General features: G+C 33.3%; 2 protein-coding genes across 5 annotated transcripts; one reads left to right on the top strand and one right to left on the bottom strand.

Annotated features, from left to right (window-relative positions):
• The first annotated feature begins 1,129 nt into the window (after positions 1-1,129).
• Positions 1,130-10,751, top strand: LOC105343390 (uncharacterized). 3 transcript variants are annotated; one of them, XM_011450738.4, is made up of 4 exons: positions 1,130-1,680; positions 4,850-5,251; positions 7,605-7,869; positions 10,123-10,751. In XM_011450738.4, the coding sequence occupies exons 2-4, from the start codon at positions 4,889-4,891 to the stop codon at positions 10,185-10,187; spliced, it is 693 nt and encodes a 230-aa protein (XP_011449040.3). In that variant the 5' UTR covers positions 1,130-1,680; positions 4,850-4,888; the 3' UTR covers positions 10,188-10,751. The 3 variants fall into 3 exon arrangements, with proteins under 3 accessions (XP_011449040.3, XP_011449050.3, XP_034304094.2); XM_011450748.4 differs by lacking the exon at positions 1,130-1,680 and adding an exon at positions 1,691-1,832; XM_034448203.2 differs by lacking the exon at positions 1,130-1,680 and adding an exon at positions 1,700-1,875.
• Positions 10,752-14,778: 4,027 nt separating this feature from the next.
• LOC105343488 (monocarboxylate transporter 13) lies at positions 14,779-18,662 on the bottom strand. Of its 2 annotated transcripts, none has more exons than XM_011450886.4 (5): positions 18,353-18,662; positions 17,843-18,057; positions 17,132-17,275; positions 16,006-16,788; positions 14,779-15,549 (listed from the first exon to the last, which is right to left on the bottom strand). In XM_011450886.4, the coding sequence occupies exons 1-5, from the start codon at positions 18,604-18,606 to the stop codon at positions 15,317-15,319; spliced, it is 1,629 nt and encodes a 542-aa protein (XP_011449188.3). In that variant the 5' UTR covers positions 18,607-18,662; the 3' UTR covers positions 14,779-15,316. The 2 variants fall into 2 exon arrangements, with proteins under 2 accessions (XP_011449188.3, XP_034303680.2); XM_034447789.2 differs by having other exon boundaries at positions 17,843-17,923; positions 18,353-18,545.
• Positions 18,663-19,356: the final 694 nt, after the last annotated feature.

Here is a 19,356-nt window from a genome sequence, read left to right as displayed (position 1 = left end):
GAAAAGGCTCAGTGGTTAGAGCACCTGACATAAACTAACCTTATATATATCTAGGGTTTTTAGCCGGGCTCTGCTGAAAGCAGAGTCCTGGCTATAGGCAGGCAAATCGCCAATGTTACTATAAATAGCACAAGTAAACAAAAAACCCAAACAGCGTCAAGGTAAAGCTTCCGCTATACCAAATAGTTACAAAAAAGAGCCACGTTTTGTTAAAATTATTGGCATTTTGTTTCTGGTTTTTTTACATTTCGAATGAATTGTCTATCTTTTTTAGTTTTCTTATTAATAACGTGTTTTTAAAACATTACTATGCATTTTGAACTCATACAATGCGCATGAATTTCCATGAACTACTTTGCTGCGCGATGAAGAAATGGGGATTGAATATATCTAATGCTTGTTGCAAAATTCAAGGCTGCAACTGTTGAACTTTTTAACTTCTACTAGACAGACATATTTTTTGTTTATAGCCGCTTACAAAATTTGGTCGCTCTCTGGTGCTTTGCCGACATTATAAGCATGAGAGAGAGAGAGAGAGAGAGAGAGAGAGAGAGAGAGAGAGAGAGAGAGAGATTCAGTCTTTACTACACAATATGCATAAAGACACACTAAAAGAGCCCGGCTCTCAGTACTTCAGTACTTTGATTATATTAAGGGTTCGATACCTCCAAAATTTAAGGCAATATTTTTGTTCGTATCATTTGTTAAATATGTTAAAAACTGAATATAGTTAGAAATTGTGCTTTTGCAAACTTGTATTATAATATATTTGAATGGATTTAATTGGGAAGAAATAAATTCAAAATGTTATTTCACGACTAAACCGAATGGGCATTTGCGCTATCTTATTTCCCCATCTTCTTTCGATGGTTCTCGAAAAATCTTGATTAAGTACCAATAAATTTAAATACATTTCACTACCTAAAACCCTCATATTTCATTAACTGTCGATAAAATGAAGCTATTAAGTAAAAAAATTAAGAACGGCTACATCCTTTCTACTTAATATTTTACGTCACTCTAATGCATGCGCCTCTATATACATGTACCTCGGAAACTCGAATGTTTTACCAAGCTATAATGGAACGCATTCATTAGAGACTGCCTTAATCAATGAAAATAACCTTAAAAGCGGATGCTGAACAGATGCAAATGTTGACAATGTTAAAAAGACCGTAATAAAGCCCCATCATCACTGGCATGGAGGAATTCATATCTAGTGTATATTATGTAGGAGGAGATGTCAATGGCGGATACAGTGTGGCATTGTCAACACCTGATTGATCTTACTTCATTAAAATGATTGACTCTCGAGAACCAGCTGATGCCGAGTGTATACATCATTAATAGACTGGAGACAATTATTCGCTAATATTCGATTCCTGATCACCAGTTTATCGGGATATGACAACCTTGACTAGGAGAGTTCAAAAGCCATGTTTACATCCGAGAACTTGTATTCAGTCTGGCACAACCCACTAATCCTCCAGCAGGTAGAACTATCCCGAGCTGGACCAGATTATCATGTTAAAACTGGAATTAATTTGTGTCGATTATGAATCTGCTGTTGAATTTACATATATATCCCAGGTAACGTGAATCAATCATACACACTGCTCGGAGAGGTGACAACTGACAATCAATAGACCCGCCGCCGACACTATGTAGTATGACGATCGGGTAAGTACAGGGACAGGGGCTCCGGGCATCTGCCATTGTGAGAGTCTCCGCCTATATTGTGGGGACTTTAAAATCTATGTTTGTTTTCAATATTTATGTTTAACTATATTTGTGCTTATTTGGGCTTGTTGATCTAACTCTGGTGGAAATTGGTGAGTTTATACATAGATATATTGAAAACTACCTTTATATCAGGTATGTACTTGTATATGGAAAACATGCTGCTGTAGATTGTTTTAATTTAATTTTTCATATACCGTTTGTACACCATTGATGCCTAGAGAATTTGTTTGGTTATTGGTAAACCCACTCACCATTTGTTCTCCTTAGAATCCTAATTTTTTCTGTTCTTGAGTAAGATTAAGATACAGGTACATTGTCTTCATTTTTGATTTTTGGGATTGTACAGCCCCCCCCCCCCCCCCCCCCCCCCAATTATTAAAAACAAGTTTATAAGCGCTCTATATAAATGTACCAATAGACTGGGTGGTTCAATATTTGTTTTAATACTGTTACCTTTCACCGATGTTGTGAGACAGCTACTGGAATTAGATAAACATGTAAGTCTGTACAATTACATGACTTTGTATACAATTTTTAAATGTGTAAAAAGGTAATTTAATTTCTTTTTTAAGTTTATTTTTACCTCAAATTTGAAACTCATTTTTTCATAACTTGGCATTTGATATATTGACTTAGCTTTCTGTTATATGTTGGAGTGCTGTAAGCTAACTATTATAATGGACGACTTTATTTCCAAATTAACTAGTGATAAATGAAAGTGGTTACAGATTTTCGTGATAATATTAACGTAAAGTATATAATTAACCTTATAAATAAACCACACTAAATCGATTGATTTGCGACTGGAAATATTGTACACTACAGAGTTATTGCGATCTTAGCAAAAATTTGAAAGGGATATCCCTTGTATTTTGAGAAATAATTCTATCGTGAAAGAATGTTACATTGTAACATAAAAGATGATGTACATACTTCGATCTCTTTGAAAAAAATTATTTTCTTTCGTAATTCTTTTATTTTGAATATTTTTTCATAGATACATCTTTATGAATTAAGATATATTTTTAAGGAATTTTCTTTGGTTTTAAGATAATTTCTTAGGTATTTTATTTGTTTAAAGAGATAATGCTGTTTCATAACTAACAGGAAATGATAAATCTCGGATAAATATCGAAAAGGACACAAGTTGACATTGTCTTTAAGCTGAACCTTATACAGTAAAAAAACTTCTTTCAGCAAACAAGATTTGCTCCAAATATCATCACTTAATGAACATCACCAGGAACTTATAAGGTTGAAATGGTTACCCAGGTGAACTTCTGACGCTGTTGATAACCGTTGTCTGTTACAGTTTTAAGTCACTTCAAAGAACTACCGCTGTGTTATGCATAATTAACCGATTTTCTAGGAACAGACACTAAACAAACAATAAGATTGAAACAGAATGGAAAAGACATTGTCAGCAAACACGGTCGATCTGCTCACGTGTATTCGCGCGTAGTGCTTTGAAAAAATAATGATCTAGCTAAAGGGTGAAAGAAAAAAAATGCTGTATCTTTTGATTACAGGTTAAAATTGAAATGTTAACCTTTTGCTTAATATATTATTTCAAATTTTATTGAACATAAATAGAGGTACATAGTCGTGAGTTGTTATGACCTGAGTGCTATTATTATACTTTCATGTTAAATACTGAAATCTGATTGGTTAAGACACAGTTGATAATCCGTTCTATTACCCTCAGCGTTAGCAACACATTTGGCAACGGGTAACACAACACATTGTTACATGCGCGTAAACTATGCGCATACGGTTCGCCATAGAATTCATGTTATTCAGATATAAAAGCAGTTAAGTTTTCTTTAAAATTAAGACATTCAGTATAATAAAATAAATAGTGTCTTTTTAGGAGGGTAAGAGTTGAAACTGACACCCCTCAAAAACCATTGTCAACCTCCGTTTCGCGTCAGTTGACAATGGTTTTCTCGAGGTGTCAATTTCATGTCTTACCCTCCTAAACAGGCACTATTTATATATTATAAATATATTATTATTGCTACACATTGGTTGGTCTATATCGGACTCCTCTAGGGAGTTTAAGTAAACTTCGATTAATTCAAACAAACAACAAACCTAAAAAAAAGATAATTGCCGTCACAATTCGAACCCAACAATTATTTATAATATCCTGAAACAGTACTTTATTCTACTTAACCTAAAAACCCAGATGGGTCCCCTAAGCCTACTGGCTTCGCATTTTGCGTGCCTCACATATGTTTATACTTGTGTTCAATGCTGATGAGCTTATTGCTCAAAATTAAAATAAATAATAAAATAATAAAGTTTACTGCTCTAAATAATCTGTTCGCCTGTCTGTTCTTTTCTCTTGGATGCTGTCAATATGGAGTACCCTACTTTCTAAATGAAGACGTAAAATTTGAATAGAAAACATCAAAAGTACCTGTAAATAACTGACTAGTATAGGCCACGTACATGTACATACCTACAAGTACCATTGGAGCCATTACATCTTAATTACTAACGTGGTTTCGTACTTATTTATTACAGCATCAGAGTCAACAAACGCTCCCAATTTAAATCAGTCAAATGATATACTCATGAATTGAATTCTATAAGGCTTAAAACTTGAAGTAGTTTTTCGAATTTTGTTTGTTTCCTTGTTTATTTGGGCATGCAACCAACAATACCATCAAATTGACCACTTTCGGCTAAAAATAAATAATACACCCCCCCCCCCCAAAAAAAAAAAGGTTGACGGCTTATTTTAAAAATTGATTATGTACATATATAGTATATTTCTTAAATGGAAGGGTCTTAATTAAACACATGAGAGTTTGATATGTGTTATATTAGTTATTTCGATCACTAAAAGCTATATTTTCAACCATTTAGTTTTTCTTTCATCTCGTGCACGATATATGTAGCTCTAGGAAAAAATAAATGTTCAAAGAATGCCTTCTGTTTACTCGACCTTTAGATTTGAATTTACAACACGAGAACATCGGGGAAGAAAACACGTTATTTCCTTATTTAACCGATAGCATATCTAAAAATTAATTATAAAAACCTCACTTTTTAAAGGAAAAAGAAAACGTGAAAGTTTACGCTTTGCCTTTCATTTTAGAATCGATGGCGTTTGAATGTACAATGTTTTCCCTGACACATGCTTTTGCCACCAACAATGGAAAAAGAGATCTCGACAAACAATGAAGTTTTCAATGTTGATAGCACCAATCACAAGAAACTCAAAGACGGTGGAATTATTCTTGGAAACCCGGAAATTAAACGTCTCAAAATTACTCCAAAGCAAAACAGTCTGCCAATCAGCATTGAGAGTGTGAACCCGTTATTGGACAACTTGGGGGACCGGAAGTTAGGCACGTTTCGGAACACGGTCTCAGAACCTAATATTTTCGTTACCCCTGCGGCACCAGAAGGTGCACCTTCGGACCATGTGATAGTTTTCCCCAAAGGAACGAACAATCTTTCGCCCTTAAATCAGTTGTATGGAACGTACAAGAAAAAGGTAAACCAGCCTTCTTCAAAAGGAATTTAACAATTTTACTCTTTAAGAACTACGTTAAAGTTTTTCGTAAAAAAGAAGTACTTTATAGCAATATTCAAAAACTTGCAAAAAGGTGTTTTTACAATTTACATCAACTGAGTATAGTGTTCTAAGTCCAGGTCGGATTCCGTGCGTATTTGGCAAAATATATCTGCTTTCTTGGTATATATCTCTTTCATTCTTCGAATACGCTAGAGATAATGGTTATTAATATTAAATCGTGATTGCATGTATCTTATATAAAAAAAAAATTGTAAAAATCTAAAAAAAGAAAATTTCACAAGAACACAAATATCTACCTCATATATGATAAGAAAATCACCAGAATAAACCCTTCCTAAATAATTTTGTAAAAACGGAAATCTCTGGAAAAAACACTGTATTCAGAGATCACAGATCATGGATGAAAAATAATAAAGACAGCCGCAGAATCACGAAGGTACCACGTCTTGCCGACAGAAAGCTGTAAAAATCACATCAAATCGACAATATTGGTATCGATTTTACATTTGTAAACTTCTAACAATAACAAATTAACTATCCTTCAATAATTCACTTTGTCAACATTCCATAGCTAGCAAGACATCTGTCGGTTTAAAATGGTAACAGGTCGCGTGGTAATTTGCATATTTTATCAATTCGCATTTTTAGTTCAATCTTGATAACCTGTATTACTTCCCAGGTTGATTTTAACAGATCTCATACGAGGCGACCAAGACTTTAAAGCCGGATATGTCAGGGTTCAACGGTTTTTGCATCATTTAAATATTAACAGCGTCCATATTTTGAAACGGATTGCAAATCTGTCAATTCCAAAAGTTGATTATTAAACGGGTTTTCTGTATTTCATAGTCTTTGTCTTCCGAATATCCGCAGCTGTCGGCGTTATGCCTGATCCAAATGGCGCGTTCCTCATTGAAAGCTAGTTTAACACTCTTAGTGGTGTGACTTTTTAAGATACTCGGAACAATTTCATAAACGATGCAGGACAAAAAATTAAAAATTGTGGTAAGCTCATTTCATAAGTTCATAAAAGCGATTTTTAAAAAATTTCAATTAATTTTACAAATGGAAATTTACGTTTGAATTTTAATTAAATAAACATATTACCATTGATATCTTCGAGAATATAAAGGTTGATTGCATTTGACAGAAAATAGATATACTCTAATGGTTGCAATTAAACTAGACTAAGTACTCGTTACCCTGACTACGGGTTTAACCTTTCAATTATTTATATATGAAAGGAAACAATGACACGCGAATTACAGGCTGCCTACAAAGGTACATTGTCATAAAGAAATACGACCTGGGAACGAGTGTGGCAAAGACCGTTACGTTGATCGTTACGTACGTACGATGCCACTGTCATCAGAGACAGACGGAAAAGAACTCCAGAACTCATAGTGTGCTCCATCAACCTTGATGATACACTGATCACAGGGAGTACGGTACAGGTTTAAGAACACAAAGAACTTCCGCTCAATTTCATCATCTCACAATGAGAAATAACGACGCTTGAGGGAGAAAAAACACTCTGCTTGACTGATGTGAAATGACGAGGTGTGCAGAATGAATAAACATGGATTTCCCCCTGATTCGGAACATAATTAAATCCAATGAGCTTTACATACACTGAAAACGAATGGCATGTAATCGTGCTGGTTATGTAGAGTCCCGAGAAAATTTGATTTCAAATCCTACAATGGCACAGCCAAAAACAGATCAATGATTCTGATGTTAAAACAGAAAAGTCTTCTCAAATATTGGATATTGATCGACTTTTAACCTTAAAGTGGGGATCAAACAAACGGTAGAATTAATTTACGATGATCGAGATTTATGTGTGCATGTTTGATGAAGCCAATGAATGCATTGCAAAACCGATTGTTAAAAAAAGTTTTCCCCTTTAAATCCTGGCCTTTATTTAATTGCCTTTGCTGTTACAAAATACTGAAAGCATGATAAAATTAATACCGTCAACCGTAGCTGAAAACGCAACAATATTGATCCATACCTAATTCCGATTGTACCACATATCTTTACGTGATAATGTTGTAGCGTTACATGATAATGTTGTAGCGTTTTTCTTTTTACTAATAGCGTTAACGCAACAATTCCAAAATGTTAAATTTAAAATATTCTCCGGATTGATGAACGTTTTAGTTGAATTTAATCATTTAAGTTCAATAATCAATATTCCTGTAAAGCGTTCAAAACCAAATTATTATTTATTATTAAATAAATGATTTTTCCATGTTATAAATTTAAATTAAGTATGTTGATTTTGATATTCTGTCTTTATTTATCACAGTCATCCCAGGATTTTACAAATCCAGCTTTTGAGCCTGAGGACGGATACGTTGATGACCACCAATTCTGTGACATTGTGGATCAAGTTTTGAGACAACCCCTAAATGGCGGACGTTACGTACACCCTTATGGACAAGGGAATCTGTACAAAGCCATCCTGGTGGGAGAGAAAACCAAAGTACCCCAGAGCGCGGGAAAACTTGTGTTCTGGGCAGTGTTCATGCTGATGATGGTCGGGTTAGCTTGCTCAATCATAATACTTGCAGGTGATCATAACAAAGAGTTGTGTTCAAAGCAGACTAAATTGTTATATACCGAAGTCGGTTGGTGCCTGATGTTATCTTAAAGTCGCCTGATAGATATCGGGCGACCACAACATTACATGTATCATCTGGCAACAGCCTGATAATAAACATGGCTTTTTTTATATATGTGCATACCTTTTATGGAAGCTTATACTGAGAATATCTTCAAAGAAATACTAGTATCTTAAAATCAATATAATGGCACCAACTGGTTTCTGTAGTTATATCTGTACATGGTACGTTTGTATGGGGCACTATAACTGCCTTCAGCTGATAGCATTGATTTTATGATGATAAGTCTTCATAAATATACAGTGTCTTTCTAGTTTTATGATGATGCTAACGAAATCTTTATAAAAATGCTGATACTGATTACTTGACGCTACATGTAATTCGATATTACGTTTCATATTATAAGCTGGTACTGAGATTTTATAATCTGAAACGAAAAATAAATGCAATTGATCAAAATTTAAAAAAGTGGTAGCATATAAAGGTCATGATAAAACAACACGTTAAGTCATCACTAACTGTATGTCCGGTCCCTAACCCCCTTTCCCCATTCCACATTTGATACATGCATAATAAATGTACAAGAAGTTAATGCATATATGATAACCAACATTCGAACAGAAAAGTCTTCAAGAGGATTTTGCAAAACTTTTATGCGTCTTTTTATTCCTCATTATAAATTATATATAGATCGTTCAAGAAATTGGATTCTTTGAAGGCATTAGGAATAAAGATATTCATTTATATATACGTAGTTATGATTAGAGAAAGTCACTATTACACATCTAAGAATAATGTAAATTAATTTTATAACAAAATTTCTACAACATAAAAACATAGTTCACGCATTTTGCTTTTCAGAAATTATGACCAAAATGTTTCATTTCATTAGAAAATGAAAACAAATCAACTAATAGTATCACGATGCATTGACTGTTAAAACATCAGCATATAATGTCAAAGTATCTTAATAATGCATCATATACACTTCCCATAGCGACAAACGTTCTTAAAAGTATATGTACATTCTTTTCTTAAATTTCTTAAAACTATATGTACATATATGCATATACAGATTACGTTTCAGCATATAATGAATGTTAGCATATATTATCAAGGTACATGAACTATTATGTAATATAAGTAAACATATCAGCATATACAATGTAATACGTAATGTATGATGCAAAATTACCACATACACATTTGTTACGATGAAATAATTATTATTTAAATGTATCAGCATATATACATGTAAAGACAAAATACCTGCATGTAATAAGAGGTATGATCATAATATGAAATGTTATCCACATTAATTAGTTGACGCATACCATTCGTTCGATCCCGCGGATCCTAGAATATCTAAAACAAAATTCTCAATGCACAAACTACCAAAAAACGTATGGGAGTTGTGGTTATTATATACCCTTGTTTATTTTTCCTGATATTATTGTCGTCTCTCAGTTTACAGCCGTTTGACTTTAATCTTTCTTCTATAACCGCTGCTTTTGAAAAAAAGTATTCTTATTCTTATTTTTAAGGACAGGCGCGACCTATCTTCCATTTTTTCTAATTTTTTTATTATCTCCACAATGTAAAGATTTCCACTTCGTAATTTCATAATTATATTTGTATGTAATATGATTCATTTTTTATTTAGATATAGAGTGTTCAATTGAAAATGTATAGTATGACTTTACATATAAGCATTCAAATGCATTTTGCATGCTTTTTTAAGGAAAATTCAAAATATTCTAGCTCCGGAACGAGCGTGGTCATGTACCCTGAATTTTTGGGGATAAACAGGTTTAAATGTTAATAAATAAGGAATAAAATATCAAGGAAAATTATAAATTGAGGAACGTCTCGTCTGTTCTTAAACTTTAGGATTGATGACACGTTAAGTACAAAGGTATCCATTTATGTCTACCGTAGAATGTTCAGTGTCAATTGAATCAACGCGTTTGATGGTTAGATTTATAATAAAAAAATTATTGCTTGATATTGTCTACTATTAATAATGGTTAATTGTATTACACTTCCAATTTCGTAAGACAATCAAATCATAACAGAAATGCACAAATGTTAAGTTGAAAGACAAATGATTGAATAACACAAAAAGCATCCACAAAAACATGATTCAGAAACAATTCATCATCAGGGTAATGATTACTTATTATTTGTATGATTTCATTTCAGAAACTTATAAATCTGACCAGTATTTGCCCCCATCATCAAATAGTAATGCCACAAAGGGGCGATGAAAGAGGACATGAAATAATGGAAACCCGTTCAAACCAGCCACTCTGACGTCTGCTCACCAATAAACATGGTTGGTGTCCTTTATCGTGGCGTTTTTGAAACGGATATTCATTGGCAATTGATTGGAATGAGGAGTGCTTCGAAATCGTTCCTGCAAAAGACGATGTGTGTCCAGCACTTTAATTTGGAGAGTAGTGACTATTATAAAATGCAGATTTATGCCTGCTTGCGTAAACAGAAAACGTAATCATAAACCAAAATATATTTGATATTATTCAGTGATTTACGTTTTGTATGGATAAAGATTTGTGACCAATCTATTGTATCACACCGTATATACGGTTAACAAACACCCGTGCTTGCCTTAGATTACTATTACTAAAACTTGTTTCCAGAACTGAAATAAGTGTCGACTAAATGTGTCAATGTCGATACTGTTATTATTTTAAAAATGCATAATAAGCTATATTGAAATTTACATTGTATGATATGTCATGTTTTAATGATAGCGATATGCAAAGATATATTTTGTCATGTAATTTTTTTAAGTAATTACATAGTATATGAATACAAAATTCCTTTGCTTATTTCTGAACATAATTTTGATACGTTCATCATCCAGCTAACAATTCGTATCGAAACTTTTCTTTTCAGATATGTTTATATACGTAGAACTAAAGCAAAACATCAAAAACCGCTTCAATATAGATTTCAACAGTACCTTTTTGCCTGTACGAAATCGTGACATTTCAATAAGCTGGCACCAATATTCGTAGATAACTAGGTAACTAGACACGATCTGTGATCACAATTTTACAAATTTAATTTTTTTTCATTTTTCAGGTGGAATAACACACCTGGAAAAAGTCACTCAAATTAACATGAAATATTTTGATTATGAAAGATATAATGATAAATAAACTGTACAAATGTCAAATAAGCGAAAAATTCGCAGTTTGTGGATAAAAAATGATTATCTAAAATAATTTTTTCAGTAAGTAACAACAAAAGCCCTTGCAGGATTCGAAATCGAGATGTACGTATCACAAGTCCGACACTTTATCCACTCGGCTATGGAGCAAGATACATGTTTCAGTTCATAAAATTCTTTTAATAAAACGAAATGTCGTTTCGATCAGCGGTCAGCCATTTTGTGATGAAGTGTTATTATCGGTTTACAAGCAGTTACGAAAGAGAGTTTTAAAAACAAAGCAGGATCTTATTTATTGTTTACAAATGTGATGATTGGCACACCTCTGGCAATGCTGATAATTACCGATGTTTATTATAAAAAGCTGACTCTGCTAGAGGTTTGACTTACTATGGCCTCATTTTTTTTTCGTGATGGTAAATATTCGTCGAAAATAGTCAATTTTTTCGTGGTTTGTGGGTATATCATTTCGTTAGTAGGTAGTTCGTGTAAAGGATGACTGCACTTCGCGCCGGGTTTCGGGTCCTTTTCAGTCGATTTTGTTGCGTTTATTTTGTAACCTTATATCATTTTTTTTTAAATTTTTAAGAGTCTAGTAAATTTCCGACATTAATTAAGATTTTAGACTGTGATACAATCTTACAACTTTCGAAAAAAGGAGAACTTTCGCTTATCTGCCCTTGATCAAACATACGATTGATATTAATATGCATGAGCGTTGGAGCTGGCATTATTAGAATGGTACTAAAATTAGACTAGCATGAATAAAATTGCCATATATACATATTTATGTGATCACTCTTTCACCATAACCTATCTATTCTATATGGCACATGTACATACTATTTACTATGGTTTCAACAATTAGACCACGCCCATGTAAGTACAGAAGACTTTAAATCAAAGCTTGACAACAATATTGTCTATTTAGTACATAACATGCTATCTTACACGTCACATGATAGAATTTTGCATTCATAAAGATGAGGTGAGAAATCACGTGGTGAATTATAATATTCAGCATGCATCAACCCATTTTCTCACCAGAGGTCGTGCTACACAAGCTTTACTTACACCTCTGTCAACGCCGGAAAAGTAGTCTGACACATGATCAAAACAATTAAGCATGCTGAGCACATGACATTGTTGATACGTTTCTCCCGTAATCAACTTGAAGGAAGGATATTAACGGGCAAAGACTTTGTGAGCAGGTTTAAAGGTATCGTAGGGGATGACTTTACTGTTTATTTGTGTAAAATCACAAATGAATCGGGAGACTGCAGGAACTGATTTTTCAAAACTTTCAAACATCTGTCAAACTAGATCATGTGATCAGATTTTAATTTTTACCTCCGCAAAAAAGTCCTCCCAGTAACTTTGAAATAAAAATGAATATTTGTATTAAACATTTGAAGTGAATTACTTTCAATCATATTTATAGATAAAAGAAGTAAAATACATCGATTTTAAATATATTTTGGCCATCGTTTCAGTTTGTACAAGAATCTTGTACATCGAGCGTTGACAGAGGTGTAGGCGAAGCTTGTATAGCACGACCTCTGGTGAGAGAAGGGCATCAACCCGTGGTTAAATACAACGGGGAAAGCGAAAGTAAGAAGAAGCAGTTTTTTTTCTCATTTACACCATGAGCATGTTTGTCTATTAATATCTCTTTGACATAACTTTGATGAATCAAATATACAACTACTGTTAAACGGAGAACAAAAGACAAACATGCGCTGACTATGTATGAAGTCAGCATAAAAGTGGGCGTCCTCATTATCGTATGGATATTCAAGAAATCGTGATGACCCCCGCCTATGAAAACAAGTTCGCACTTGGTAACAACATACTTTCATTTAACGCAAATACGTAAAGTTGGAGTTTAGATGTTGACCATTTCTGCAATTGATAGAAATTCTTGTTTTAAAAGTTTATTTTCTCGCAAATATCGCATGTCCTTAAGTGCAGTCATCCTTTTATAGATATTAGATAAATGCTTGCATATACGTTCGTTGGGATGTAAATTCGTAGGCAAAGGTTACAAACAAGCAATGATTATTCCACTGTCTATTTTAAAGAATTTATATCGAGTAATAATTATTACTAGCGCCATATTCAATATTGAACATGGTTTGTTTTTACGGCAGACTTAAAGTACATGTTTAAACCAGTTTTACAAACTAATTGTTCGAATGGAGTTTCTTTTTGGTAGAACATTAGTGTATAATCATACTTTGTATTCATTTTGAAGAATTTAGGGCTTGAATTAACTGATGCATTATAGTTAATGATTACAGATACACTTTCCAAGTTACTTGTACCTTGTTGAATATATCCATATAACAAAGTAAATACGCATAAAGGCTACAAATATTAGGAACGATAAGTACTTAACGCATTTTAGTGTACTTTTTTGCTAATTGACCTAAATCCAAAGTATTTTAAACTATCGGTCTACTGATAACCTTGTTTTATCAACTTGTCAGTAGCTTGCGTCGTATTTAAAAGAATGTTTATACGTAGAGCATGCTCTTGCGTATCAAATTAACTGAGAGACAAAAACTCCATTTGCAGGTGATGAAGGTATATTGCTACATAAGTAAGGCAAGTTGACGATAGAATCTACAAAATAGCATTGCACATTTTTTTCTCTCATTTAGACACATTAAACTGTGAAGTGAAATTGTTGCACTATAAAAACATATCAATGGGCATGCATTTACTAATTAAATGTCATCAAAAATTCTTGAATTAACTATGACACAGCTAAAACAAGTCAAATTATAAACTTCTTTCTGCAAATCAATAAGCAGGGGAACATTGGTAACCATCTAAAAGTACCAATTAAAAAACCCACTCATATTGTTGACTAAACTAAAAATCGAAAAAAAAAAATATGAAATTAAATAAAAAATGGTTTGTATACAAGAAACATAGATCGCAAAATGAAGAAGACTTATGATATAGGGTAGCAATAATGCCCAGTCTCTATTTATTTTGTCGAGGGGTTTCATACATACGTTGACTTATTTATCCCCTTGATCCTAGATCATTTCATTTTTTAAAGTTCAATATAGCATTGAATGATTTATTTTTGACGTCGTCGTGTCAATAACTGCCGTCAGGTGAGCAGACAAATTGAATAACGCGCTAACGCGCGTTATGATAATTTGTCTGCTCACCTGACGGAAGTTATTGACACGACGACGTCAAAAATAAATCATTCAATGCTTATATTTACATTCCCTTACTGAAGAAATCAATTGTTTACTTAAATAAATCGATATAAAGTGCAGATCACGGAGGGAGTGAATAAGTAACAGCAAGAACAGCTGTTTTGTAAAACTGGTTTAAACTGGTTTTCACATAGACTGTTGAGATGAGATCGACGAGCATGAAAATATAATCCATGATAAATAACTCTTGAAATGTTGCTTTTAACAATAAAGTCAACTTTTTTGTTGAATAATTATAAAACATGGTGTTTTGACAACATTCATGAAATACATTTTTTAACTGATAACATAGAAATCTCTGTTTGAGAACTACTTATGTAAATTACTCGTTAATTCATACGCAGTGAATATGTGTTGCATTTAGAGGCATTTAAACATCACGGAATTTAATGGGAAAACACAGTAGAATGTAAATATTGTAAAATCATTCCAATACTATTGAACACTAGTACATGTACATTTTCCTTTGCGCGTTATACTTGAAATTAATTAGACAATCTAATACATATATAGAAACGACTCTAATACATTAAGCCACTTGTGCTTTTTATATCTTAGAAAAACTATATTTTGAATAGAGAGATTTATATGCGTTTAAGTCAATTAAATAGACTGAGATAATTCAAAACAAAAACTATTTAATACAATACACCCAATCAAACATTTGGACCTAAAATAAAGTGAAATTTTTTTTAAAAATATGCTCATATTGAATTGAAGAAAATATTCCAGTACGATTTAAATCACTCTCTATTTAAAACATGGTAATAAACATACATGACACTTTTAATTATTAAGTAAACTAAAACCATATTTCCATTGAACTCATTAATTTGTTTACAAAATCTAGAAATACATTGAGAGTGAATTAACGGTCAATATTTGGAATGTGTCCCATCTACTTGTACTAAGTGCATCATTCTTCCGATGAGATTTAGACTTTACTGAAGTCACTCCCTCTTCAAATAGAAAATCCGAGATCTACGCTCTCTCTCCAGGGCAGGAAACTAGACCGTCTACGCGACTTCCACCGGGCGTTTACATTAATCTCCACGTTGAATCTGGACCGAGGATCCTCACCGTGTCGCCTCTGATAGATCGTGGCAAGTGTAAAAATGAAACAAGCGAGGAGACAGGCCCCCGCCCCAGACAGGACGCTATATGTGTAGGACCCAGAAATGTCTCGGAAGTTACCTGCAAAAAATAGTTATATATGAGTTGGTAAGTGAACACATTTGAGTTTTGAAAATTTAATCAAGTAACAAACCAATTTTTATTTCCGGGTAAACATATTCATACTTTAAAAACTTTCATCAACAGTGTATGACCTTCCCTATTGTCTTAAGAAATCTTACTACGTGTATAAATAAACATCCAATTACAGAATCGAATCGACATTTAACCAGTTTTGATCAAATTGATTGTTATATCTACTGCACATTGATAATCATGCTATATTGTAGGATCATCGCATCGAATGCATTGATCGCTACCTCAATATCAGCTATAGAAACTACATAAAATATGAATACTTTTGTATTTCATTCGCATGAATAACATGACACGTCTAAAATATCTTGTCATTACAAGTTACTGTACAGTTATGGTGTACAAGAAATATACATAATATTATGTGTTCCATGTATTCACCTGCTATCGGAGCGCCCATGATATTGGCAATTCCAGAAGCGGCAAACACAATGCCGAGCCCCGTCGGGAATTTCTTTTCTCCAACCAACTCTAGGGTTGTAATAGATACCACAGTCACCGTGCCTCCCAGGGCTGACCCAAAGAGCGCTATAGCTACAGCGTTCAATGAATATGAGGTCATGAATGGAAGCAAGCTTAGACTTATACAACCAAGAAAGGCACACATAGCAGGAATGGCTAATTTTGGGACTTTCGGACTCTGTGCTATTAATCCTGAAATGAATCTGAAAATCATGCTAGCGATACTCATGCCGGAATATAACCAAACTACTGATGTACGGTTGAATCCTTTCTGTTCGAAGAAGTCGACGAAAAATATGATTAAGCCATCAAATGCCGCTAATATAAGTGATAATGCAAAACAGAATCCAATAAACACTTTGTTCTGAAGTGTAGCCTTTAGCCTTGATAACGTTGTATTAGAGTCTCCTGTTTCATTGTTCTCTGTCATATTCTGCTGAAATTTTGAGGCTGCTGGTCGAATTACGTCAGGGCCCGACATTAGACCACAGGCTAACTGGTTAAGGACGATCCCAGAAATAATCAAAAGGCAACCTCTCCAGCCATAAGTGTCAATGAAATACTGAAGCAGTAGTGGGAAACACAGGGTACCAATACCAGAGCCCGTTGATACAAAGGCGAGAGCGAGGACCCTTTTTTTCGGTAAAAAGTTTTGAGAAACACTTGTTGATGCACAAATTGCGTTAAGTGAAAACCCAGCACCTAAAATAGAACAAGGTTGAGCTTCTGCATGTATCGTTAGATTAAAAAGGCTCGGGAGATAAATGAACACCAATGATCTCTTTCTTAAACTCACATTTCTGACGTTTGATGTTTTACTATTAGTTTGTAAATACAAATTCAGTATATTTTACTTTAAAATTTGATATTTTCCTGTATTTTTAGTCAGAGGTCTTCTTGTTTAAAGATCAACGAGTTCTAAAATAACCAATAGCACTCATCTATCTTTACTACGTTTCACTAACCGAATGAAATATCTATGTATAAGGTAACACAGTGATTTGATCCTGTAAGTTACTAAAGCATTAATGATTAATTTTATAACCTGACATGACTCCCACGAAAAAAATGAGAAACTCCAGATTTGGCGCAATAAAGCAAACAGCAATTCCAATAGCAGAAAGTAACGCTCCACAGCAACCACAAATCTTTGTTCCAAATTTAGTGACAAGCTCACCAGTTAATAAACCTACAAATTTGATAAGGAGTAATGTTTACATTCCTGTGTCTTCAATATAATAACACTACGAATCAAATTTAATTTATAGTGTATAGTTCATATCATTTTATCAATGACTATTTTTATCGTACACTTTCTGAAAATAATTTAAAATAATAAAGAAACATTATATAAATATTATGAGGTGATCAAATAGGTCGGATCAATTGAACAAAAAACTCTTTATCGGATTTGATGACCCCGACCGTATTTTATCACATCATCATACTCTAAGAAGAATTTTTTTTTATTTCTTGAATAATGTTTTTGATAGTTATACACCTACAACTACTTTCGAAATCGAATCGGTTTTCGGAAGAAAGAAATTCTCCATAAACTAAGAGTAGAACTTGTAAACCTTTGGAAGGTCGTGATTTTAAATATTAAGCTAATAAAAGTTATTTTAATTTACCTAAAAATGTGTAAAATGAATAATTCAAACGAAATAGGCATATATTTACAAGTATAAGCGATGCCTTGTTGTTAGCACATTATGTCATTTTTTTAAAAACAAACTAAAGAAATAAACATTTTTACCTCCAATGGAATAGACTCCTGTGCATACCGACTGCACCAATGAAGTTTCCGCTTTGCTTTTTCCAAACGCTTTTAAAAACTCTACAAAAAGGACAGACATGTTGAATGGAAATCCCCCGGTGATAAACAGATTGAAGAAGCTGCTGGTTAAGACAAACCATTTCCGTACATTTACGGGTGTTTGATTGGTTAATTCCGGCAAAGTACTAGTCTGTCTGAAATATGAGAGGGAGACGTTTCTCTTCTCTGTTAATTTCACGAAGTAAACGTAAACAGGCAAACTTTTTAAAGACTTAGAACAATAACAGAGGTTTGAAGAAATTGACCTTTGCTTGAAATAAGAGTTTCGATTTACAAAAATTACAATAAAAACCAAACAAACATAAGATAAATTAAAAAAAAAACGCAAAAAAAATTAATAAAAATTGCGAAACTCCAAAGAAATGACACATTTATATTTAATTTAGCTAGATAATTTGAACTATAAAAAACCATGAATATATAGTTTACCTATCCGATAATAAGCTTCCACTTCCTTGAAAATGTTGACTGTTGCTAAAGTCATTATGTTCTTTCAACCGGAACTCGCCGTCCACCGAGCTGTCCACATCTTCTACCTCATTCTGATTCAGAACGGAATGGATCTGACCTGAAGTCTCGTGAACAACAGACGATTTCCGTTGAGCAGCATACGTCTGGTAATCTTGATCACTATTGATGTTTATGCTAAAAATCCTACCAATTTTATTGTTGTTTTCATTCATATTTCTGATTTGTTATACCACTGAAAGACGTTTGGGTATTGTATGTAAAAGGAGTGAATGTTTATGTTCTATATAGGTTCTCAAAGTTTAGTTTCAGGGTCGGTGCATTAATGCACTGACATGAGTTTAAACATATTGTGTAATAGTGTCACATATATTAAAACAAAGTTGACAAAGGGGATGCTGGAGGTGAGATTAAGACTAACTATGGCATCACTAGAAGTCTTGCTAGGAATTCTAGAGCTTCAGCGAGTCTGTGGTTGATTCTTTAGGGGTGACTGATGTCTGACAATGCAAGCAAACAGGATTTACTCTGTAGCATATTAATTAAGGTCAGATTGACACGTTTCTCGAGCATGTTTTTGTATCCCTCGCAATACAGAGTTCCAAAAAAATTATTATATATAATCATTTATATAATGATTAAAATTTATTTGATCAAATGTACAATGTAAATTGTAAATGCCAAGATGGCCTAGTGGTTAGAGCGGTGGCCGTTAACTCTTAGGAAAGTGAGTTCCCTAGGTCGTGAGTTCAAATTCCGGCCGAGTTGGAGCTCCAAAATAGTAAATTGTCTTTATATATATATATATATATATATATATATATATATATATATATATATACTGTCATAAGAATTCGTGTTGGTTCAATTTTCGTAGTATTCGTGGATAGCTCTCCCAAACGAATTTACATGTGAAAATTGACCCCCACGAATTTAAATGGTTCCACGGTATGGAAAAAAAAACC

This window comes from Magallana gigas, chromosome 5, assembly GCF_963853765.1.
Source record: "Magallana gigas chromosome 5, xbMagGiga1.1, whole genome shotgun sequence".
NCBI classification, from domain to species: domain Eukaryota; kingdom Metazoa; phylum Mollusca; class Bivalvia; order Ostreida; family Ostreidae; genus Magallana; species Magallana gigas.
The sequence above is the reverse complement of the archived record's forward strand: the minus strand, read 5'-3'. Positions and strand labels throughout refer to the sequence as shown.

Coding starts and splice junctions, on each gene's coding strand:
- LOC105343488 (XM_011450886.4), bottom strand. CDS start 18,606: ATGAATGAAAACAACAATAAAATTGGTAGGATTTTTAGCATAAACATC. Junction 17,276..17,842: donor AGGAGTCTATTCCATTGGAG/GTAAAAATGTTT, acceptor TCAAATTTGTAG/GTTTATTAACTGGTGAGCTT. Junction 16,789..17,131: donor TTTCGTGGGAGTCATGTCAG/GTTATAAAATTA, acceptor GTTCTATTTTAG/GTGCTGGGTTTTCACTTAAC.
- LOC105343390 (XM_011450738.4), top strand. CDS start 4,889: ATGCTTTTGCCACCAACAATGGAAAAAGAGATCTCGACAAACAATGAA. Junction 5,252..7,604: donor ATGGAACGTACAAGAAAAAG/GTAAACCAGCCT, acceptor TATTTATCACAG/TCATCCCAGGATTTTACAAA. Junction 7,870..10,122: donor CTCAATCATAATACTTGCAG/GTGATCATAACA, acceptor ATTTCATTTCAG/AAACTTATAAATCTGACCAG.